Source organism: Miscanthus floridulus, chromosome 11 (assembly GCF_019320115.1).
Source record: "Miscanthus floridulus cultivar M001 chromosome 11, ASM1932011v1, whole genome shotgun sequence".
NCBI classification, from domain to species: domain Eukaryota; kingdom Viridiplantae; phylum Streptophyta; class Magnoliopsida; order Poales; family Poaceae; genus Miscanthus; species Miscanthus floridulus.
In genome coordinates, this window is record NC_089590.1 from 72,054,872 (window position 1) to 72,080,234 (window position 25,363).

At 45.9% G+C, this 25,363-nt stretch overlaps 2 protein-coding genes and 1 long non-coding RNA gene across 7 annotated transcripts; all 3 read left to right on the forward strand.

Moving 5' to 3' along the window:
• Positions 1 to 4,454: 4,454 nt before the first annotated feature.
• On the forward strand, positions 4,455 to 8,151 carry LOC136490845 (uncharacterized). The gene is made up of 4 exons (XR_010767886.1): positions 4,455 to 5,075; positions 5,340 to 5,445; positions 7,813 to 7,934; positions 8,030 to 8,151. It is a non-coding gene; the product is annotated as an uncharacterized lncRNA (long non-coding RNA).
• Positions 8,152 to 8,741: 590 nt separating this feature from the next.
• Positions 8,742 to 12,769, forward strand: LOC136493373 (uncharacterized). 5 transcript variants are annotated; one of them, XR_010768348.1, is made up of 6 exons: positions 8,742 to 8,779; positions 8,865 to 9,120; positions 9,429 to 9,559; positions 9,849 to 10,351; positions 11,216 to 11,347; positions 11,466 to 12,082. XR_010768348.1 is itself a non-coding variant. In XM_066489449.1 (6 exons), exons 1-5 carry the CDS (start codon positions 8,879 to 8,881, stop codon positions 11,262 to 11,264), a joined length of 540 nt encoding a protein of 179 aa, XP_066345546.1. In that variant the 5' UTR covers positions 8,788 to 8,878; the 3' UTR covers positions 11,265 to 11,347; positions 11,466 to 12,082. The 5 variants fall into 5 exon arrangements, 2 of the variants coding, with proteins under 2 accessions (XP_066345546.1, XP_066345547.1); XR_010768349.1 differs by lacking the exon at positions 8,742 to 8,779 and adding an exon at positions 12,092 to 12,769 and having other exon boundaries at positions 8,788 to 9,120; positions 11,466 to 11,717; XR_010768350.1 differs by lacking the exon at positions 8,742 to 8,779 and adding an exon at positions 12,092 to 12,767 and having other exon boundaries at positions 8,788 to 9,120; positions 11,466 to 11,630.
• A 1,945-nt stretch (positions 12,770 to 14,714) lies between these two features.
• On the forward strand, positions 14,715 to 15,047 carry LOC136492182 (peroxidase 1-like). The gene has a single exon (XM_066488288.1). It carries the CDS (start codon positions 14,715 to 14,717, stop codon positions 15,045 to 15,047), a length of 333 nt encoding a protein of 110 aa, XP_066344385.1.
• Positions 15,048 to 25,363: the final 10,316 nt, after the last annotated feature.

Sequence of the window (25,363 nt, forward strand, 5' to 3'; positions counted from 1 at the left end):
TTCTTATCTAGTTGTAGACCTTTTATTAGGGTAGATGCTTCATGTTTGCATGGTAAATATAGGGGTTAGTTAGCTTCAGCTACTAGTGTGGATGGACACAATTGGTTGTACCATATCGCTTATGCAATTTTCGAGTCAGAAACTAAAGATAATTGGAAATGGTTTCTGCAGCAGCTGCATAAGGTTATAAGAGATGTTCCAAATCTGGTTATATGTACAGATGCATGTAAAGGACTAGAGACTACAGTGGGGTCTAGCTTCCCACAAGCTAAAGACAGGGAGTGCATGAGGCATTTGTATCAGAATTTTTTGAAGTATTCTGGTGAGGTGTTCACTGATCATTTGTACCCTACAGCTAGAAGCTACACACAAGGGCTGTTTCAGTGGCACATGAAGAAAATTTTTGAGTTTGCACCTAAAGCCATTGAGTACCTTGAGGAGCACCACAACAGGATCTAGTACATGTGTGCATTTTCAGAAAACAACAAGTGTGACTACTTGACAAATAATATTTCAGATAGCTTCAATGCACAAGTAAAGAAGTTCAAAGGTCTGCTACTACATGAATTAGTTGATAGAATCAGAGAGCTGATCATGAAGAAGAGATACACTAGAAAGATGCTTGCTAGGCAGTGGATAGATGGAATACTCCCAAATGTGATGAAGGAGCTCAACTTGATCAGCAATAACCTCAAAGTGGTTAAGGTATCAGTTAGTGATGTTGATATTGCAGAAGTGACCATCTTGGATGAGTGGAACAATCAGAAAAGACAAACAGTTGACTTGCAGAACCATAAATGCTCCTGCAGGCAGTGGCAGTTGACAGGGAAGCCCTGCAAACATGCTTTGGCATGGATTCTGTCCAACAGAGGGGTGAAAATTGAAGATTTTGTCCATGAGTATTACTCAGTGGCTAGGTTCAAGGCAACCTATGAGGATGGAATTGAACCTATCCTAGATAGGTCACAATGGCCTATTGTGAAATTTGGATTCAAAGTGTTTCCACCATTGCTAGGTAGAGGAGCAGGAAGACCAAAGGTTCAAAGGCATAGAGGTTGCTTGGAGAAAAGGGCATCTAAAAAGAAGGTCAAATATAGGAGATGTGGAGATTTTAGACACTTTTCAAAAACTTGCAAAGAGGCAGAGATTGGAGAAGATGGTGAGAGAGCTCCACCAAGGAACAAGGCTAACAAAAGGCATGTTTCTGTGCACTAAATCTGTCTTGTTTTCACTTCACAATATGTAATGTCACCTTTAAAATATAGGAAACAAGCTCCAATAAATGCAGTTGGTCCCTCCCAAGGCAAGAAACAGAAAGTTCAGAAGAAGCAAAAGAAGGGCACAACAAAGAAGAAAACACCCATCAAGAAGAAGCTCAAGAAGGCAACAGCCGACCCACCTACTACTGTTGTTAGTAGCCTTAGGAGGCTAGTCTATGAAGACTAGAGCTTGTCAGCAGCTTATGATATGCTTTTGTAATATCAGCAGTTGAACCTTGTTGTAGTTTATGGGGTACCCTAGTTTATGATATGCTTTTGTGTAACATTGTAGTTGGATTCCTGAAACCTTGTAGTTAGAATGCTGGAACCATGTATGGTTGTGAACCTAGTATGCTGGAACCTTGTATGGTTGTAAGATCAGCAGTTGAACCTAGTATGCTGCTACTGGTATGCTGTTATGTTGATTTAAGTGTTGAACCTTGATTTAAGTGTTAGAATCCTAGAACCTTGTAGTTGGGTTTAAGTGTTGAACTGGTCTTGGTGCTGAGTCCTGTGCTACTGGTTTAAGTGTTGGCATTCCTCTTTGCCATAGGTCACTTGTAGCAGCAAGGTTCAAGATAGTGAGTGAGCTGTTGCATCGAGTCTTCTGTTTATCTTTGCCACCTTGGATCTACATCTAACACACATGAATTTGATGGATGAGTGTTCTTGTTTTCTTTCATCTTTCCAGAACTCACAACTGGGGTCCAAAATTGTTAAGACAGGTTTAGATAGTTGGTAGGTAACATTGGGAGCTCATCAATTACACCTCCAAAGAAAGATCATCCTAGATCAAATGGAATGCTTCTGCCAGAAGAGATGCCATCACATCTATCTATATCCACTAAGATGCCACTACCACCCCTAAAGAGCATGCCGCCGCTGCCACCCAAAAACATGCCATCGCCACCGCCACCGCCACCGCCCAAAAACTGTCTACCGCCGCCAAATTTCCCTTCAGATGAGTTATTGTCAAGAAACGAGAACAAGACTTTTGCTTTAAAGGAGTTGACAGCACCTCCAAGGCCCTTGGATGCAAGATCAGTCTTGCCATCTCAATGACAACCAAAGGAGCCTGAGGAACTAACAAAAGCCACATCTGAACCTCCATAATGCATTGTTACACTTGTTACATCTCTACATATAAGATCTGTACCCATACATCAACAATTTGATATGTAGTCTGTAACCAACATTGACATTTATTTATTTTTTGTTAACAGTTACATCTAAAGCTGTTGAACACTGAAAAGATAAACACAAGCTTTGCTCAAACATGGCGACCACAGATCAAGTTAAGCTACCACAGATCAAGTTGAGCTCATTGGAAGCTAACCACAGAGTTATAACTTAATCAAAAGGTTTGGACCTCATCAGTTTACAAAAGAAATAGGGAGCCACAACTCTAACACAACCAACCCACACTTACATTAGCTGACTAACACACATTCTACCTGTTCACTTCCATTTGACAGCAACAACAAATGCACCAATCAGGACACCTACAAAGCCAACAAAAACTGGCGATACAAGTGAACAATCAAGCACAATATAGCATTTCTTCGTGTCCAGCTCAGGCTTCAGCTCAGCAGGTTGGACCTTTAGTTTCCACAGATTGTGTGCGCACTGCTTGGACTGTTTAGGAAACTTTATGATGGAAAAAATCTATCATTGTGAATTTAAAAAACATGAATTTAAGCATAAAGTATGATATCAGTTATCTTGGAAAAATACATGAACATAATCACTTGACCGATGATAAAGCAAATCTGGTTAGTTCATTGTTTGGGCAATGGGTGTCACTACTGAAAGCAATCAACAGATTGTTAGCTTATTATATTATTCTTGCTTATAAAACAAAACTACAGATGACTTTTGCCCTCACAAAATAAATTTAAAAATACATTATCATGTCGTGAAAGGATGTTAAGGATTCACTACGCTTACTGCACTGTCCATATGAGCTTTTACTTCCTATGAGGTGTAGATGAAGTGGACGACGCTGTCAGTGTGGGTAGTGTTGAGCAGCAGTTGTTAGCACGGCCACGAAATCGCTACAGAAAGGGTAATAGTTCAATTGAGAGCGCTACAGTGCGAGAAACAAGTCAACACGCACGTAGGTGCACGAGAACGTACCTAGGTTCCCCGAATCCGGGGAAGCGGCAGGTGGATCCGTGGGCGGCGCTCGGGGTACACCTGCAAAACGAGCACGTGGGGGTTAGATCCGGAGGGGGGACGACGGCGGCCTCAGAGCCGAAGGGGTGGGGGTGGGGGGCGACGAAGGCGTCAGATCCAGATGGGTGGGACGACGGTGGTGTCAGATCCGGGGGTACCTTGTTGCCGACGGACGGACGTTGACGGAGGCGGTTTTTGAGAGGGATGTAGAGCTCGCATTCGTCATGGAGGCTGTTGACGGCAAGGGGGGGCCCTCACGGCATAGAGAGGCGGGAGGGGAGGGAGCCGGTCACAGCTGCTAGGCCAGCCACGGCGAAGCGGACCTGAGGGCCGCCGCAGCCTGTGTGGAGGAAAGCGGAGCAAAGGCGAGCAAGCGCAAACCCTAGCCACGCGGCGCGCCGGAGAACGGACTGAGTGAGGGAGCAGAAGGTGGCCAGAAGGTTCGCTATTAGCTCAGCCATTCGGCTGCACCTGGCCGTCGAACGGCTGATAGCCCAGCCAAAATCACCGAACATTTTTTTCCCTTCGTTCCCGATGGAAGGTACGGTTGATCGATAGCGCCCCTCCCGCGTACAAGACCCAGCACACTGTAGATCCACAGTAAATTGTCGCATGTTTCTGGAACCACCCGTGCACTCCTCCCCACCTCTAAACCATCGAAGGAGGAAAGAAAATCCCCACCTCGCCTGCTCCACGGAGTCAGCCCTCCTCGCCGTCGCCGCCTGGGGCTGCCATGGCTTCTTCGACCCCGCCTGCGTCCGTCTCCCCCTCCCCCGGCACCTCGCCCTGGCGCAGCCCTGCAGCAGAAGCACAGCAGGCGGCAGGCCCGGTGCCGCCCCATCTTTACGGCGCAGCCGCACGGCCGCGCACCGGCGGTGGCCGCCTCTCGGCAAGGTGCGCTGGAGCGCACCCGCGCTAGCAACCCCCCGGCGCCGCGGCCGAGCCCCGCCAATGGCCGCGACCGTGCCTGACCCGCCCAACCTTCCGCTCGCCGGTTTGGTACCTCCCCCCTCTCTCTCATTACCTCTCCCTGACGACCGCCACTTCTGTTGTGCGCCTGTGCCTCGCCAAACCCTAGCCGCCAAATTATCTTGATTTGTTCTGAGTTTTTACTGCACCTTCATTACTTTTGATATTGTTGTGATACTGCACTTGCAATAGCCTGTACAGCAGCCTCATTGAAGTAGGGCGTTTACCAGGCAGCAAAAAAAATATTCAATGTATGCAGCTTAATCAACCTCTATTATAGTATTATGGTCCTTTTTCGTGTGACCTATGCTTTTGATACTGCTCAGGCCGTTCAGGCAGATAGGACAGGAACTGGAGCTGGACCTATCAAGTCTCAGTACTTTTAATACGAAACTTCCTGCTCTGTTTAGGCACCTTAAAGATGATATATGTGCTATTCTGCTTTGCTCGATATATTTGTGCTGCAAACTAGGTGTACCAATCGAGAGCACTGTGCCTCTTTTTTCTTTATCTGTCCAGTTTTTGGACCAGTGACTACAAAATTTGTATTTATACACATGTTCGCAGGTAAAAAGGCAGCCACCTCAGTTTTATTCGGTGTACATTACAGATAAATAAGCCAAAGTGGGCTTAATTTGTAGATTTCATTCACCTGCTAAAAGAAAATCTAAGGTCCGTTGTCGAGTTACTATCCATCCATCTTCTATGATCGTTTGAACATATAACTGTTATGTTACATCAATTATTGTGCTTGAGTTGTAAACTTCACACTGGACAAAAAAATATTTCCCTTTCCTTTTTACAGAAATAAACATGTAACTTGATCATGTCAGTTAACTAATAACCATTCTCTTCTTTTACCTGTAGTTTTCCCCTGTGTCTGTTCAGTTTTTTGAGCAGTGACCAAATAATTGGTATTTATACACATGTTCACAGGTACAAAAGCATTCAGCTCAAATTTTCCCTGTGTACATAACAGATAAAAGAGGGCACAGTGGGCTTAATTTGTATAGTTTATCCGCCTGCTAAAACTAAACTTAAGGTTCGTTTCCAACTTACTATTCATCCATCCTCTATGATCATTTGACCATATAACTGCTATGTCACATTACCTATTGTGTTCCAATTCTAAACTTCACATTGGACAAGTAATTTTTTGCTTTTCTTTTTACAAAAATGAATATGTAACTTGATTTAGCCTACCCCAACTTGTTTGGGACTTAAAGGCTTTGTTGTTGTTGTTGTTGAATATGGAACTTGATTATGTCAGTTAACTAATAACCATTGACTTCTGTTTACTGTGATTTTTCATAAGCAACCTATTTGGTTGTTATCTACTGAATAAGTGTACCCTTTAGCAGCAGCAGCAGCAACAACAACAACAACAAAGCATTTAAGTCCCAAATAAGTTGGGCTAGGCTAGCAGCCTGTTCGGGAGACCGTAAACGATCGTGGATTATTTACTGCTGGCTGGTTTGGTGTGAGAGAAAAACACTGTTCCTGGCTGGAAATTTACGATCGTTTACGAGCAAGCGAACAGGCTATAGATTTGAAACCCATCAGAAGCAATCAAGGTTTAGGCACGTGAATAGCTGTCTTCCAAGCACTCCTATCTAAGGCTAAGTCTTTGGGTATATTCCATCCTTTCAAATCTCCTTTTATTGCCTCTACCCAAGTCAACTTCGGTCTTCCTCTGCCTCTCTTTACATTACTATCCTGACTTAGGATTCCACTACGCACCGGTGCATCTAGAGGTCTTCGTTGCACATGTCTAAACCATCTCAACCGGTGTTGGACAAGCTTTTCTTCAATTGGCGCTACCCCTAATCTCTCACGTATATCATCGTTCCGAACTCGATCCCTTCTTATATGACCGCAAATCCAACGCAACATACGCATTTCCGCGACATTTAGCTGTTGAACATATCGTCTTTTCGTATGCCAACATTCTGCACCATACAACATAGCAGGTCTAATCGTCGTCCTATAAAACTTGCCTTTTAGCTTCTGTGGTACCCTTTTGTCACATAGGACACCAGACGCTTGCCGCCACTTCATCCACCCTGCTTTGATTCTATGGCTAACATCTTCATCAATATCTCCGTCCCTCTGTAGCATTGATCCTAAATACCGAAAGGTATCCTTCCTAGGCACTACCTGACCTTCCAAACTAACATCTTACTCCTCTCGAGTAGTAGTGCCGAAGTCACATCTCATATACTCAGTTTTAGTTCTACTGAGTCTAAAACCTTTGAACTCCAAAGTCTCCCGCCATAACTCCAGTTTCTGATTCACTCCTATCTGGCTTTCATCAACTAGCACTACATCGTCCGCGAAAAGCATACACCAAGGGATGTCCCCTTGTATGTCCCTTGTGACCTCATCCATCACTAAAGCAAACAAATAAGGGCTCAAAGCTGACCCTTGATGTAGTCCTATCCTAATCGGGAAGTCATCCGTGTCTCCATCACTTGTTCGAACTCTGGTCACAATATTGTTGTACATGTCCTTAATGAGCCCGGCGTACTTCGTTGGAACTTTATGTTTGTCCAAAGCCCACCACATAACATTCCTTGGTATTTTATCATAAGCCTTCTCCAAGTCAATAAAAACCATGTGTAGGTCCTTCTTCTTCTCCCTATACCGCTCCATAACTTGTCTTACTAAGAAAATGGCTTCCATGGTTGACCTTCCGGGCATGAAACCAAATTGGTTCATAGAAACCCGCGTTATTGCTCTCAAGCGATGCTCGATAACTCTCTCCCATAGCTTCATAGTATGGCTCATCAACTTAATTCCCCGGTAATTCGTACAACTTTGAATATCTCCTTTATTCTTGTAGATCGGTACCAATATACTTCTCCTCCACTCATCAGGTATCTTGTTCGATCGAAAAATATGGTTGAACAGCTTGGTTAGCCATACTATAGCCATGTCCCCGAGGCATCTCCACACCTCGATTGGGATACCATCCGATCCCATCGCCTTACCTCCTTTCATCCTTTTCAACGCCTCTCTGATCTCAGATTCTTGGATTCTCCGCACAAAGCGCCTATTGGTGTCATCAAAAGAGTCATCCAACTGAAAGGTTGTGTCCATATTTTCACCATTGAACAATTTATCAAAATACTCTTGCCATCGATGTCGGATCTCATTCTCCTTCACCAAGAGATGCTCCCTTTCATCCTTAATGCACTTAACTTGGTTAAAGTCCCGTGTCTTTCTCTCACGAACCCTAGCCATCCTATAAATGTACTTCTCTCCTTCCTTCATACTCAAATGTTGGTAAAGATCCTTGTACACTCTACCCTTTGCCACACTCAATTTTCTTTCGGGTTTCATCTCCATTAAAGTGGCTAAGTTTTTATATTGGCTCGCCACGCCTAACACAACCCTCCTCCTTTACCAGGGCTTGGGACCTGCTATGCTGGGACACCAAAGGCGTCCCACCAAAGGACACCAAAGTGTACCCTTTAGGTGGAAAATATTATTTCACTTCCATTGTTATATTGTGCGATTGCAGCAAAGCAGGTTTGTTGACAATTCTTTTCTCAGTTGTTCTATTTTGAGCTTGAGGACAGTACTGGGTTCGGCCTTGCTTTACAGGTATGCATGTGTGTACCCAGGTTATCTATCAAGTCGTCGGTGAGGGCGGGCTCAGCCAGCACGGGCTATACCTGGGCGACGACATCGTCAGTCGTACGACGCTTGCAGTGTATCGTGGATTTGCTGACCTGCAGTAGCGATGTTGGTATGGTCCACAATGGCAAGGTAAGCAGCGGTGCTTTTGACTCAGTCTCCTCTGTGCTGTCATGTTTAAAATTGAATGTGTTGTCTGCCTTTTCTAATTCCTTAATCCTGCACCTGAACCATGCTTTTACAATGGGATTGCGATCGGACTGAGTCGCTGTGTTCCATTGTGTCAGGTGCAGGATTAAGGAATTAGTTCTAATTCCTTAATCCTGCACCTGAAATTGACTATCCAATTCCGACTTTCCTCATAGTAAACACATTGCAATGCCAACCAGTAAGCAACAAGCCATATTTGCTAATTTAGTTTTTTGTTTTCTCATACTATTCTTCGGTTTGCAAATGCAAATGTATATCCTTCGACCTTTGCACGTAACCTACATACTTCTCAATCTGCCTGCATAATTCCTGGGTCCTCGATGTTTTATCTATCATCACCACAATCAGTCTGATGGAACGCATCCCACGACAAGCCTCGCTCGCTTGGTGGACAGCTTTGCCAACATTATCGTACGAACGGCTACAATGACAACCCATCTGTAACTAATTTTGTTAATCTTTTTGTTCCATGTATAATCATATGATGTGCTACAATTTCGGTTCGCTGCCCAGCGCGAAGCACGGGGGTACCTGCTACTGCTAGTAGATCTCTAATCTTGGTTAACCGCACTGTTGATCAATAGTGACGTCCTGTTTCCCTCGCAAAAAAAGGAACCGCAGTGGCGATGGCACCGAGAAAATCCGCCGCCGGCTGCGACGTGACCCCGCCGGAGCACCGCCCCACCTGCGCCCTCCGTCCACCTCACCATAGCCTCCCAGCGGCGCACCACCGCATCGACGTCGCCGCGGCGCGGCGACGCAGCGATGCCCTCGCGTTTGCCTGTGCGGAAGCCCGGCACCTCCCCCATCCCTTCTCCCCCGCTGGTCCTCTCGGCGGGGCCTTCTTCGGCGATGGCCGTCCCACCAGGTATGCCGACCCCTTCTGTTCCCTGCACGAAACCAGAGCGCCCAAACCCTAACCTATGCTATTTGCCTATTTCTATTCGGATCTCATCTGATTACTGAATTTAGAAGTGTGTTATGCCTACTGCCCGCTTCGATTTTTCCCCAAAAAATATCCACCAAACCCTAAACTATGCTATTTGGTTATGTGTATTCCGATCTCATCTGATTACTGAATTTACAAGTGTTTTACGCATACCACCAGCTTTGATTCTCCAACCCCCCACCCCAAAAAAAAAAAATTAACGACCATGCATGCGTGTGAATTTACAGGGGTCCCCACCTCAAACAGGTTACGCCGCATCGGACCTGGGTGCGACAACTTCGCTCAATCCTCCATTCGTACGCCTGCCTGCTCGGCTCCATTATTCTATTAGTGTTCACATACATTTATGCAGGTCAGGGTATGTATGACTTCCCATGTATGCTTTTCAGCACCAATTCTTAACAGCATCCTTGGCTATTGAAATACGTATCAAATGGCTTCTGGTCAAACCATCACCATTATTCTGAATATAAAGACATGCAGCTCTCTTGCGTGTAAAAAAACAAAAGTCATATCATTTAGCATTCACTGTCATATGTGTTAATTCTAATACCATGCCTTCCGGATTTAATAGCATCCTACCAATGCATTTTTCGCATATGATAAATTCGAAATGCTTCAGATAACATTTTCTAAATTTTTAATAGGTACAAAACTTGATCGACAAACCGCAGTACGATCATTTGCCACTAATTCAGGCTACCATGTCAGTGAGCTACCTTTTCAAACTGCTCATAATTTTCCTATACTCTATATTTTTGTCACCAGTGGTGTGGCACTGCAGATATATACCTATTCGTTCCATGCACTGTATCATTTAATCCCAGCTCTTTCCAGAGATTACATGAGTGCAGGTGCTAGGAATCCTTTGTTTTTGGACAAAACAGATTGCACTTTGTTTAATTGTAGAAAGTAATGATATGCAGCTCTCTTGCATATTAGTAAACAGAAGCCGTATCACCAACGATTCAGTGTCGTATGTGTTAATTCTAATAACATGCCTTGCGAATTTAACAGCATCCTGCCGCTGCATTTCTTCCCCCTATGATAAATCTGAAATGCTTCAGTAACATTTTGTTAATTTCTTATAGGTACAAAACTTTATTGAGAAACCACGGTATGACCATTTGCCACTAATTGAGGTTAGCAGGTCAGTGAGCTACCTTTTCAAACTTCTCATAGTTTTCCTATATATTTTTGCTAAAAAAAATAGTTTTCCTATATATTTTTGTCGCCAGTGGTATGGCACTGTGGATATATACCTATTCGGTCTATGCGGTTTATCGTTAAGTTTCCAGCTCTTTTCAGAAATTGCACAAGTGCAGCTACTCTGCATCCTTTGTTCTTGGACAAAACAGACTGCACTTTGTACTTCAAATAGATCATTGATGGTTTGGGGACAATACAGAACTTCATTACACTGCACTCAACCAAACAATATGTCCTGCAGATTTTGCAATAGTTCTTGCTGCCTGATTTAACAGGACGATTGCATGAATAAAAGACATTGAATCAAAACCAGCAGTGAGCAGGTTAATGCCATGATTAATATTTGATAACTATGGACTGGGGTCTGTCCAAGGGTGTATACTTTACTGTTACCTTCACAAAAAGTTTTGTTTTTGGTCAATCAGTTTTATTTTACAAAACCGGCGTCTGTCTTTTTGCTTATGACAGTGCTTAGGCAATGATGCCTATCTTAGCGCCTGAATACTTTTCTAAATTGTTATGGTTCTGTATCCTTAATCCTAGGATTGCTGAATTTTACGCCTAGCAAATACCAATGCACATTATGCTCCGCCTTTCTTGCTGGTACCGAGCATCATTGTTTTTTGGCTTTTGTGTTTACCTTCTCAGTGTTTACCTGCGATCCTTTAACTACTTGCAGCTTACCCTCACTTCTGTCCGTGCTGTCTAAGATGCTTTCTTCCCTTATACCATTAAAAAAACTAGACTTCTTCATGTTATTGTTGCTCAACCATTATTGCTAACTTATAGTTACTCTTTCATACAGCACTGCCAACTGCACTGTGTGTGCCGCGAAGCCCCGTATAGAAATCTGAAATCAGGTCGATGACATGCAGGAAGAGGAAATTTCTCATCTCCCTCAGAAGAAAAGCTTCCCTTCTGAGCCCTTAGTGTTCGGGTTAGTCAAATGTTACCTTCCCATATTTGTTCCTTTCCTAGAAGACCGTGATGACATACATTTACTTTGTTAGAGTCCACGTATTATGGAGTTCCTTAATTTTTGTTACCCCCTATAGAACGCCCTGCCATCGGGCGGATGAAACGGAATACATCGAGTTCTTTGTCATGTTATGGACAACCAACGTCAGGATCCCAAATGACCCCCCGTGAAGCAATGAGGCATCATCGTGCAACGCATCCTGATAGTACACCTACCTCTGATGGTGCCACCTCTCTTCATGGTACATGTGTTAATATCTCTCCTCATGATATTGCTGCTGTTGCTCTCCTGTGAAATGCGTGCTCAGGCCATTGAACAAACAACAAAGGTTATCACATTACCATTCAGGCCACCTCTCTTCCGCACCATTTATCAATAGAAGACTCTGTTTCTTAATTCCATCTTTTTAGTGCACATTGAATCAATTCCTGAAACTCTTGGTAAATACATATGTAATATTAATATATTTCCTTACCATTACCATATGCTCAGAGTAACACTAATAATATTATTAATTGCTTAATGCAGCTTCTGCTATTTCTAACTCTTTTTCTGTTTGCTTCATAATCCATAGTATTACACCACTTTGTTCTCATCAAATAATAATCCCTCCACCAGCCGCTTCTCAGTACAATGCTATACATATTAATCTCTTTTACCTTTACCATCAGGTTTTACACCTGCTTTTGCATTTGTACACAGGGATCAATTGCCTTAGGTGGAAACAGAGTACATTCCTGCGTTTTTTTATTCCGCATATATGCAGGATTAGTATCATCCCACCATCAGCAGCTGTCCATAGCACCACCAAGACCTCTTACTTTGTACTCCTATTCTCCACTGCATTTTGGTTATACATGGTTCCATGTACCTCTACTTATGTGTGCCCTTAGGCAATTTATTTCACTCTTCTTTTTTATATATATATTTTGTTCAAGTATTACTCAGTTTACCAACTTCTTGCAAGAGAAGCAGACAACTATATATAGATTATTATGTTCCAATCACAATCGCCTGATATATACACCGCATTTGCTGCTATACTTAAATCTGTTGGATATGGTGTGTACTGCCAGCATCGTCTCTGGCTACCCGCGCGAAGCACGGGGTTACCCCTTAGTTCCTATGGATTTCCTAAGAGCGAGCCTTTCCTCTGAACCCAAGACACCTATAAATGTCCCTGTTCGTTTGGGCTGGTTTAACTTATAAGCCATGGCTGAAAGTACTGTTGGCTGGTTTAGTGCGAGAGAAAAATACTTTTGTTGGACTTGGCTCTGGGTGTAGATTCGTCCTTGACAACTAAAATGAGTTTATATACAAGGCTTTGCTACGGTACACTCAAAATCTAGATGTTAAATACGTATCACATATTACCTACCTCGTACGAAGTAATACGAGAAATATATAAAATATCTGCCTATTAGATCTAATACCCATGCATAATCTAATTGTCCTATATGATGCAACATGATGAGATCTAAAAGATTTTTTATATAACGTGGACAATGTTTGGACTAAAGATGGCAACGGGGAATTCCCCGTCGGGTTTTGCCTCCCCATCCCCGTCCCCGCGGGGGAGAAATTTCCCCGTCCCCGTCCCCGCCAAGGCTCGCGGGGGACGATCTCTCCCCATCCCTGAACCCGAGCGGGGAAACATACCCGACGCGTCCCCGTCCCCGCTATACAAAGATCTTAGTACTCAAATCAATTATACAGAAGAAGAAATGTCGACCATAGAACGCATCTTGCAACAAGAAATAAGATGCTTAGTTTAGAGACCGGCACACTTGCTTACAAAATTTGCAAAGAAATCGCACACAAGATCTCACAAATCCATTAAATCCACTTCTATATGCTCTAAGCGGGGCGGGTTTGCGGGGATCGGGTTCGGAGGATGGATCCCCATCCCCGTCCCCGCCAGCCCCGACGGGGATTGTTTTTCTACCATTTGGATCCCCGTGGGGGAGAAATTGGCTCCGTCCCCGTCCCCTAATAGAGGAATTCCCCGCAGAGAATCGGAGATCGGGGCCCGTTGCAATCTTTAGTTTGGACATGCATCCAATAGTTGGACACACTGCACACATGTAGAGACGTGTTTTATATGACGTGATAGTTGTATTTAGAACCAAGTACAAAGATCTTTGTATTTATGCGTGTAACATTTTTAATTATACGTGTTAGGTCTAATTTATTTTATAAGTAATTGATGTAACATATTTTTTATATACATAACTTGTACATTTTCATAAAAAAGTGATAACTGAATTGTGTATATTAACGTGTTATTAGGAAAAAATAATTAGGCACATAGGGATTTAAAATATAAATATATAACACCCATATAGATAAATAAAAACTCGTAGGAAAGAAGGATATCGTCATTAGCCATAATCGATTCTAAACACGGAAAAACTCATTAGCCGTGAGCATGAAGGAGGGACATGCACGTCCACTTACGGATGCCGTGATGAGAGAGATTTGAGATTTTTTCTTCTTCTTTTTTCTAGGTCACTTAATCAATAAATTAATTAAAAATTCTAAAAATTCAATTACCTAGATTTATTTGAGGGTATTAACTTCTAATAAGTAAATGGATACCGTAACATTGTCCTTCTCTGTCTCTGTATATATATATGGAGGCCACCAGTGATCATTCGGCCTGTTCGTTGATTGGTTTCTGGATTGATAAGCTTGGTTGTTGCTGGTTTATTGTGAGAGAAAAAACATTCATTCTGTTCGCTGGTTGGTTTCAGCCAGCCCAAACCAGCCAACCAACAGTGTTTTTCTCTCACAACGAACCAGCACCAGCCAGCTCAAACCAGCCCAGAAACCAACCAGCGAACATGCCGATTGTTGGCTGGTTGATAAGTCCTGACTGAAATCAACAAACGAACAGATTGATTGCTATAAAGCTGCAACCACAGCGAGCCACGTCATCTGAAATCTAGGCCATTGCATCATCTCTGTTTTAAGCCCATCCATCTGTCCAAATCGTCGCATCGACCAGCACACGAACAGGCAGCCTCCACCCATCCGTCCCTTCGATCACCTTGTCCCTCCATCTCTGAAACCGATGTCCACCAAGAGACCATTCCTATTCCTATTTTCTGAAACAACCTTCTCGCTAATTTACTCCAGAGATAAATACTCACAGAGGAGAGAACACCAGCCTCCTCATCGACGGTTTCAAGAAGAACCTGAGCATCGGGGACATGGTGCTGTTGTGCGGCTCCCACACCATCCGCCGCTCCCACTGCGCGGCCGGAAAGCACGTCGGAGGTCCTCATCGACGGCTTCAAGGAGAAGAACCTGAGCATCCGAGGACATGGTGGTGATGTGCGGCTCCCATGCCATCGGCCGCTCAAACTGCGCCTCCTTCCTGGCCACGAACCGGCAGCGGCTGGCAAACGGGACCATCAGCCCGGCATACCAGGAGCTGCTGGAGGCGCTGTGCCGGCCCAACCCAGGCCAGTTCACCCCCAAAACTACCACGGAGATCAACGTGAGCACGCTGACGGTGCTGGACAACAACTACTACAAACTGCTGTCGCTCAACCTGGGCCTGCACTTCTCCGACGACCAGGTCATCTGCAACGGCACGCTCGGGCCGTTCACCAACGCCTTCGACCACCCACACGATTCCCACCGCCACATGTGATGTGCTGCCGGTCCATCGGTCCTACGCCGGCGCGTCGCCCCTCGGGACTTGGCCCCTCCTCCGGCCCAAGAACCTAGGGCCGAGGCCCCAGACGGCGAGCCGCCAAGGTGCCGCCACCAGGAGCCCCGCGAGCGCCGTCACCTGCCGTTGCCAACGGACGGATGTAAGCAAGGGGCAAGGGCCCAGTGCCCGAGCCGCCCAGGAGGCCAGGAGCCCCGCCGCCGGCGCAGGGAGCCCAGGTCAGAAGGAGAAGCCTCGGTCGTCAAGAGGGGTCACGGGATGCCAGCCGCCACCTGCTGCTGCTTGAAATGATTAGTTTGGGCCAAGAGAATTAAATAGACGGCCCACAAAAAAAGAATTACCAACTGGATATTAGACGCCGGGAGTTAATGGGCGGGTAGCTGCTGCAGTCCGGCCGAACGGGGAATTGCCGAACTCAGTGAGAAGGGGACCACGAGCGTGGGCTTAGTGGGCCTGGTGGCCTTGTGGGCCGGTCTAGAAGAAAAAAGGCCGCATTGGCGCATTGAAGCACATGTGGGCTAAGTTTTTACTTAAAACAAATAATTAATAATACAAATATACATATATACATTGCATCAACGGGTAATCTAATGCCCATACAAATTTACAATAACGAAGGCAAAATCATAAATGTGAAAAGTAGCGGTAAAATAAAAATTAGGGACAAAAACATCTAATTATGTATCTATATTTCATCTTTTGTCCATGAAGAAATCACTCTTTAGTTTCCGCGGCAACGTGCGGGGTTAATTTCCTAGTATATAATAAAATTCAACTCATAATCTAATTATTGAAATAAAAAAGCAATAATCCAAATGGTGTGGAGAAAGCATAGCCACTTGGGCTCAAAATTAAAATCAATGTCTTCTCTAAAAGGACCTGCAAAAGGGTTTTCTACTCGAATGTAATTGTTTTGCTGCCGCGCCTTGATGCATCGTCGTCTCGCTGCTGTGAGACCTTGGAAACATGGAAATAGGTGGTGACGTTGGGTGGTCTTGGGGCGCCCCTGGCTTTAGTGCACATAGAGGTTGCGTGTGTGGCACGCTAGCGGCCACAGTGTGGATCTGGCGTCTCTAGTGGCATTACCGGTGACGCAGGGTGTTGGCAGCAGCAGAGGCTATCTGGGTGCTTAAGTCTGCTCATGATGGGGATTGATCTTTGCTTCACGTGGCATCGTTTGTATGAGGGCATGTGCGATGGTGGTTGTGGTCGACGTGCGGCCATCAACGTTGGATCGTGCTGGTCATTGGAAGTAGATTGTCTTCTAACGGAAAGGCAAAGCCTTTGCCTTGTTGTTGGGCATCATATTCCTCCATGGAGGCATCTATTGAGGCACTCTCATCTTCTCTTACCGTGGATGAAAATCCAGTCCATTTTGGATGGGCATCAACGGTTGGTGACGAGATCCTAACATAGAGGTATGTTAACTCCTGAGGTAAGAGGTTTCTGACCAAAGGACCTCCCGATCGATAGCTCGGGGGCTACACCCTTCTGGTGTGCTCGCACACACTTCTACCCAAGGACTAGGCCGAGCCCGAGCATGCCCTCTACCTCTGCTCGGGGCTCGAGGGCTCGTTCGAGCCTCAGGCTCCCGATCATCAGGGAGTCTGAGTCTGATCCTTGGTCCCATCTTTCAGCGCTAGCCAAGGCCCAAGCTAGAAGCAAGTGCCCTGAGTGTCAAAGGCTCAGGGGCTCCCTAGCACAACACGCGTGGGCAAAGCGCTGTCAACCACTCCTCCGACAAGGTCACACTTGGGGCATGACACAAGGGGACAAAACCCCTCCAACGGATTTAGGGGCTCTGGGGCTCCTAGGCCCGCTCGTCAGTCCCTCAAGCCAGGTGCCTTCGCCGCCATGGAAGCCTCCAAAAGGTGCATCTGGTGGAGGCGAGTCTAAGTCGACAAAGCTTGACAGTCAGAGCATCAGGACAAAGCAGCTGGATGACGCCTAGGACTTCTTTGACTCCATGACAATACCAAGGTCCATCCGCCATAGTTGTAAATTCCATTCTAGTACCGGCTGGAATGGCTGGAATGCTTCATACCGGCTGGAATGGCCGCAATCCCATACCGGGTCAAATACCAGTCAATACCAGGCAAAACCTGTCAATACTGGTCAAATACCGATCAATATCGTCCGTGGTTGCATGTATTTTTTTTTCCATGTATGAACTTTGGAGTTTGAACTTTGAAATAAGGTCTTATGAACTTGCTGAATGATATGTTAGTTTGGTAAAAGTGATAATTACACCATAAGTTAAGTCGGTATATATTTATATGCACATTTATGTATAAGTATATTCACATATTATTATTACTATAAAGTCTAGAATGGTACACTGGTATGGGCCAATACCATAATGTTCCATTCCAATAGCAAAATGGAATGGTCTTCGGAATGGAATTTACAAGTTAGCCATACGCGTCGCTGCAAGGCCCTCCTAGACTCTAGCGCATGTAGACCATGGACTAGACTCCCCAAACCGCCATGTACCCAACCTACCTCGATATATAAGGGGAGGTCGAATACTACAGAGAGAGAGGGAGGATGGAATAGAATAGATCATTCCAGTCCTCGTGACCGAATAGCTCGAGCTCTGCACCGAGCGCAGAGTCACCCCGAGAGGAGTAACGAGAGCTCCTCAAACGTTTCCATCATCTTCCTCCTCTCCAACGAGCAGGATACCTCACCACTGATGAGCCTAGGATCAGCGCCGAGTGATCCCCTGCCAAATCTCTCTCTTATACTCTGTTGTAACCCCTCGATTTGGGTGCTCTTGAATACAAAGATCCTCAAATGCTAGACATAGGACCCCAATAGCCCGAACTAGGATAAACCTCTATGTCCCTTGTGCGATCATTGAGTTCTTCCATGTTCTTGAGTCCACCCAAGCCACTGGAGACCTCACACTCAGTGACACCCGACGAACAACAATGCTTGTCGTGGTTTCTATGGAAGAACCGCCTAATCTAAAGCCTCCCAGGAGTACTTGTCTTCCATTAGACATTAAGTACTCAAGAGAGGACACTAACTACGTAGTTCCATCGAGCACACCCCAAGGAAGAATTCAAAAAACCATATTTTCCCATCAGGATCATAAATGAGAGAATAAAGCTCACAATATTCTTAAGTCATTTCTTACATCACTTTATTACAGTACATAATATAACCTCAATTTTTGATAACAACGGAATATAACAATGTTAGCAGAGTTATAGAGTAAGCAAGATTAATTTAATGATATGGTGGAGTATTAACATAGTGGACATTTTTATACAAGAGATGCTAGCAGATTTTACATCTTTTCTTATAAAAACTTTTAGTGAGGGTTATACTTAAACACTACGGTCGTAGCATGAAAGGAATCCTCTCTAGGCCCACCAAGAGGATTTCACACACAAGAGTTGGCTCTATATATCCTTCGATCATCTATAACAGGGGGAATAAAACCCTAAGTATTCGATTGTACTCAGCAAGACTTACCCGATAGAAGGAAAATAAAAGACTCTAAGGATATACAAGGCTATTTAGCTTGTGGGTTATTGCATCTGCAGGAAGCATTACTAAATGTGCGTTCTTATAGTCAATTTTATTAGCAGTCATCATTAGTTCATTAACTAACCATTCTATGTAAGCACCTATGCTACTTTCAAGCAGGTGATAAGCAATCAGAACCATTTTATCAGCTGTCAAGTTTCGTTTCTTACTACGGTGCTAGACCATAGCCAAGTCATATCGTCTCACAGAAACAACAATTCATGAATCATTGTATCCCATCTGGGTACCCCAAAACACACGTTTCGCTGGTACCCCAAGCACAAACAAGACTAACCCATTCCACTCCTATCATAGGGTCTAGGTCCCCGTCCAAACTTAGACTCTAAGCCCCCACACTTGAGACCCAGTCTCAGTATGGTGCTTAGACCTCCACCTTTCCCTGCCTCCAATCAGTCGGTCCGGAAAGAGCCTAAACCCACAACAAGAGCATAACGAGCCTTTCTGCTCCCATAAGCAAGTATGTGCTCAGGAAATAAGTCTGTGACCTGACTACCATCCACAATAACGGACGGTCCTTAATCAACATAGGCGGGACAAGTACAATCCGAGCCTCATTCGAATGCCTAACAAAGTCCAAATCCAAAGTACCATTCCGACCGGTCTCCAATTATCATTCATATATATTCCATGTGACAGTAATATAATAACAACAATAATATCTTTTCTATCTCTCGCGAGTGACAGGTAATCACTCGACTTCTACTGGATCCTATAGCATAGCAATCTACACAATCCTAACATTCTAGTAGGACTCATAGGATTAGGATATATATTGCAAGTGGTTTTCATTCAACTCCTTAAAACTTAATGCACAAGCATAAGATAAAGCACAGAATAATAGGGGTTATGCACCGGGGCTTGCCTGGGTAAGATATAAACAAAAGTTAGCATTCCCTCATGGTGACACGATGATCAAGACACCATCTTTTCTGCTACTTCGGTCATCTCCACGGTCCATCGTTGTTCCTATTATGATATACGTGGATGCAACGTAGAGACATAATTAATCAATGGTAACTACAACTCTAAAATACGATTACGCTCCATAAGCTTACGAGCTAGCTTTAATGACTAACATACTAGTCTACGTATCCAAGCCATCAAGTAAGGCTTTGTCTCCAGAAAAATGTTTTAATTCTAAAATCCCAAGGTGTTTCGGTATTTTATTGATTAAACATATATTTTCGAACTAGGGCTCATTTAGCTACCTTAGCAAACTAATAATTATGGAGCTACAAAAATTACAGTGATCACATAATAATGTTAGGAATTTACTGTGAAAATTTTAGAGCCAACACTATCATCAATTTATCACAAAACTTCCTACAAGTTTATATCTTAATAATATTAAGCATCTCAAATTAATTAGATCACTTCTGAAAATATTATAAAACTATATGGACAAAATATACTAGCAGATAGATCACAATTCTAGGAATCTAACAAAATTGGTTTCATAATTTTTGGTCAACTAGATAATTTTATATTGAATTTACAAGTTTACCTTAGAAACTAAATTAGAAAAAGGAAAGGGACGGCAGCGACCCTTTCTGGCCCGGTAGCCCAGCGCGGCGCGGCTACGCGCACGTCGCGGCGGCCCAGTACGACCCAAGGCCAGGGGTGCCCATGCGTGTTAGCCCTTTTGTAGAAAGGCCCCTAAGCTTTTAGAGATTAATACGACTACTATGCAAACTATTCCTACCGTCAGTAACTTTGTAACCAAACCTCGAATGTTTTCGCCTTTACCACGGAGAGGTCCCTGGAATCCCCGTGTGTGCCGGTCGACGGCATAAGGCGGTTACGCCAGGAAAACTAGGCTCGCTACGACGACATTAAGGGACCGACCGCCATCTATATCTAACACGCAAGGATTGGTGGCGGTTAGGGACTCGGAGGCACACTGTCACAGGCTGTAGGGGCGAGCGGCTATCCACGGCGGTGGCGTGACTGTTTCGGTGAGCCTATGTACACACGAAGAGTAGAAGTGGTGGATAAGAATCAGTGGCTCACCATGGTGTAAGCCCTACTGACGGTTGAAGCAGGGGAGCGCTACGATGGTCTAGCCATGTGCGACCGAGCGAGGCGGCGACGCTCTGCGATGGACACCGACGCGTCACCCCACCGACGATGAGCACCCTACCAAAATAACGTGAGCAACAGATGGAGGGAGTCAAGGCAAACTCAAAGTTATGAGCAATTGAACTGTTACCACTCCTACAAGCCTTACCCTCAACCCTCTGGTCACAACGACGAACATGACCGGTGGAGAGGAGAAACCAAAATTGATCATTGACAGACCACGACTAGGCTCGATGAGAATGCGACACCTAGCTAACTTGCTAAGCAATCCACCGGTGTGAGGAATTTGACTAGGAAGCCTCGGGTAGGTGATTAAGAAAGGGAGAAGGAGAGCAATGCACTACCCTACCACATCGCAGGAAGCGGCCCCGGTAGAGATGGCCTAGCCTTGACCCGATGAGGCATGACAGCATGGGGATATGATCGCACGAGCGAGGGATAGGCGACGCATCAGTTAGCGCTTGGATGGAGCCATTAAAGGTGTGCCCGCATGCTACCACACACACGCAGCAACACGGCATCGCGATGCAATAAACTGTGTACAACGTCGAGCTCGGGATTGGTAGGTGGGTTGTGCGGCTGAGGGCGAGTGTTGCAGTAACTGAAACAACAAGAGGACAAGGTGCAACTCTACAGGTGCGCTTGGATAGTACCACAGTTGGTAGCGTCCTGCCCATGGCAGAGAGCGGCTATGGCCATGCCTGGCCTACGTGGGCAGCCGATGCCAGTTGGCTGGTCAGTGGGATAGTAGTCGTGGCCATAGGGTTCACCAGACAACGTGCGACGCAGCGTGTGGTAGCAGCAGCCGGTAGTAGTGCAGGTAGCCCAAGACGGCGTGACACCAGACGCGGTGATCGCGTCCCTAGGCCCAAACGACCAAACCACATATGAAGCACGAATTTTAAAGCGTCAATACTAACCGCTTAAAGCCCATTTGAGATTAAAGCAAGAGTTCAAGATTCTAGTAGCCACTAAGTGCTTCTCATCCGAGCAACGAGCATGGCTGGGGAGTGAGCATCGAGGGAGATAGAGAGGTGCCAACAGGAGCTCGTCGTGCTGAACACCAGTTCCTGACTGAAGCCCAAAACAAGATTGATAGCGCGTTGTAACAAAGTTAGGACAATTTCTGCGACGCCACGACAACTCCAACTCATCCATGTACTTCACCATGCTAAAGTACTCACTTCGATGCAATCAACAATACCAAAACATGCAGCTAGTGTTTAAACATTTTAGCTAGAATTTAAATATCAAGATAGTATTGTCTTACTACTTTTCCCATACTTAGAAAGGTTAGGGTTCAATTCAAACTAACAGCCATTAACACTTTTGTTATAATTTTTAAAAGGCCTAAACCCTATTAACTACTACCAATAAATATTTTATGCAATAGTCCATCCCTTATACTAACCCATAGGAGCAAAATATTTAAGCACCATTTAACTATTTTGCTCAATATAATTCACCAAAAATGGTATTTTACACAATAGTTCAAGTGTTTGCTGACTTAACGAAAAGAGCTTATCTTAACGTCAAATTTGATTTTTGAGCTCCCAAAACACTATTTAACAACATCTATTTTCCAAAAGTTAAAGTTGTGTTGGTGTAGAAAGTGACCAACTAGTGAATATTTATAGTTTTGCTATACGTTGTGATCGGAGGTAGCCTAGCACTCAATGACACAGGATTTATACTGGTTCAGCCAACATGCCATACGTTCAGTTTGGGTCAATTAGTGACTTTATTCCTGAGCCCAGGTGCTCGAAATTTGCAGTGGGATTACAAACGAGAAGGAAGAAGAAGGGGTGTATAGGAGGTCCGGTCGGCTCCGGTCGGAAGGGCCAAGAGCGACAGGAGCTACGCTATGAGCTAAGTGTTCAAGCGTGTGCTTGGAGTTTGAACCCGGTGGTTCTGTGATCGTGAGCTAGTGAACTTGATCGGTGCTTGTTGTCTTCAAGAAGGGCTCTTTTGTTGGAGGGGGCGCGTCCCCTTTTATAAATAAAGGGGATGGCTTTACAAGTGAGAGGGTGAGGGTAAGTATGCTACCGAGCCTTGTTGCCCATGCCTACCGAGCCTTGTTGCCCACACCGGTGGGTACAAGATAATGGTAGGCGCCTACAACACTGTTGATGTCACTATAGAATGTCAGAGAGGTCGTGTTGCCTTTTTTAGGGATGGTGGACATCGGTACCTACAAATACTGTTTGATGCCTAAAGGCATGTGAGGAGTCTCGCTATGTTCACCCAGTATGGTAAATCCTGGCGCCCATACTGCTATCTATGCCTAGAGGCACATGGGGGGCCTTACCGTATGGAAGTTTTAGCGGCCCCTACAATACTGTAGAGGGAGATGTTGGCGCCTACAATACTGTTTATGTTAGGGTGCCTGTAGAGTACTATTCCATGCAGGGTATGGTCCCTGGTATAGTGGTTTTGACTTGTTAGCCTTGCCTTGCTTTTCTCCGCACGTCTTCTGGTTCCTACCGAGCGGGCATCCCTGGTCGGATGGCTCTAGTCGGCTCTGAGTGCGCCAGTCAGAGAAGAGCAGTGAGCAGGGTTCCTACGATCTCCGGTTGGAGACGCGGGGTCGGAGTTGGAAGTAGTGTTTTGGGCCAGGCCTTCCGATCAGAGAGGCCATTCGGTGGTGGCTAGAGTCGAAGCGAATGCTCCGGTCGAAGAGGTGGGCTGAAGCAGCCGACGAGAGGGTGTTGTTCCTCTTTGGCTAGACCTTCCGGTTGGTGACTAGGCCGCCCTTCCGGCCTGTTGTTTTAGACTCTTGGGCCGGCCCATGAGTTATGTGCTGTCTGCTCAGGCCGAGCCTTGGCGTGGAAGCCGGTCCCCGAGGGACCCTAGGTTTATGAACCTGACAGGAGCCCCTGAGCCCCCGGGTGATTCGGGCAGAATCGTTCAGGGGATTTTTGTCTTGCTAGCGTGTGCGCGTGAGCGCACCTGCGGGTGTAGCCTCGGAGCCCCCGGGCAGTTTGGGCAGAACCGTCTGGGGGGTTTCCTGTGTTATCAGTGGGGGAGTTTTTATTTTGAGATAGAGTTTTGTCGCCCAAGGCGTCGTTGTGCAGCTGAGGCAGTTTTTAGTTTGTTTTGAGAGATTGGGTGAGAGGGAGCTTATGGATCCTGGCGTCGGTGCACGCCGTGGGATCGAGCGAGGGAGTCAGTCAAGGGTTTTGGACAAGACAAGGCTCACTAATCCTGGCGTCGATGCGCGCCATGGGATCAGGCGAGGTAGTTAGTTTTGGCCGAGACAGAGCTCACTAATCCTGGCATCGATGCGCGCCGTGGGATCAAGTGAGGCAGTTAGTTTTGGATGAGACAGAGCTCACTGATCCTAGCGTCGATGCGTGCCGTGGGATCGGGTGAGGCAGTTAGTTTTGGACGAGACAGAGCTCACTGATCCTAGCATCGATGTGCACCGTGGGATCGAGCGAGGGAGTTAGTCTTGGATGAGACAGAGCTCACTAATGCTGGCATCGATGCGCATCATGGGATCGAGCGAGTTAGAGTTGTGTTTTGGATGAGATAGAGCTCACTGATCCTGGCGTCAATGCACGCTGTGGGATCGAGCGAGGGAGTCAGTCTTGGACAAGACAGAGCTCACTGATGCTGGCATCGATGCGCGTCGTGGGATCGAGCGAGTCAGGGTCGTGTTTTGGATAAGATAGAGCTAACTGATCCTGGCATCGATGCGCACCGTGGGATCGAGCGAGGGAGTCAGTCTTGGATGAGACAGAGCTCACTGATCCTAGCGTCGATGTGCGCCGTGGGATCGAGCGAGGGAGTCAGTCTTGGATGAGATAGAGCTCACTAATGCTAGCGTCGATGCACGCCATGGGATCGAGCGAGGGAGTCAGTCTTGGATGAGATAGAGCTGACTGATGCTCGCGTTGATGCGCGCCATGGGATCGAGTGAGTTAGAGTCGTGTTTTGGACGAGATAGAGCTCACTGATGCTGGCGTCGATGCGCGCCATGGGATCGAGCGAGGGAGTCAGTCTTGGACGAGATAGAGCTCACTGATGCTGGCGTCGATGCGCGCCATGGGATTGAGTGAGGGAGTCAGTCTTGGACGAGATAGAGCTCACTGATGCTGGCATCGATGTGCGCCGTGGGATCGAGCGAGTCGGAGTCGTGTTTTAGACGAGACAGAGCTCACTGATCCTAGCGTCGATGCGCGCCATAGGATCGAGCGAGGGAGTTAGTCTTGGACGAGACAGAGCTCACTGATGCTAGCGTCGATGCATGTCGTCGGATCGAGCGAGGGAGTTAGTCTTGGACGAGATAGAGCTCACTGATGCTAGCATCGATGCATGCCGTGGGATCGAGCGAGTCGGAGTCGTGTTTTGGTTGAGACAAAGCTCACTGATCCTGGCATCGATGCGCGCTGTGGGATCGAGCGAGGGACTCAGTCTTGGTCGAGACAGAGCTCACTGATGCTGGTGTCGATGCGCGCCATGGGATCAAGCGAGTCAGAGTCGTGTTTTGGACGAGACAGAGCTCACTGATCCTAGCGTCGATACACGCCATGGGATCGAGCGAGTCAGAGTCATGGGGCAAGATCGGGGTCACACACCTGGGTGTTTGGAGCACAGTCGAAAGCGTAGCCAGATGGGGCGAGACGGGGGTCGTAAACCCAGGTTTTTAGAGCGCA

Excerpts from the sequence above, each read along its gene's own strand:
- LOC136493373 (XM_066489449.1), top strand. The coding sequence starts at position 8,879 with ATGGCACCGAGAAAATCCGCCGCCGGCTGCGACGTGACCCCGCCGGAG. Across the intron at positions 9,908-10,292 it reads CCACTAATTCAGGCTACCAT|GTACAAAACTTTATTGAGAA; the intron begins GTCAGTGAGCTA and ends AATTTCTTATAG. Across the intron at positions 10,352-11,215 it reads CCACTAATTGAGGTTAGCAG|CACTGCCAACTGCACTGTGT; the intron begins GTCAGTGAGCTA and ends TCTTTCATACAG.
- LOC136492182 (XM_066488288.1), top strand. The coding sequence starts at position 14,715 with ATGGTGGTGATGTGCGGCTCCCATGCCATCGGCCGCTCAAACTGCGCC.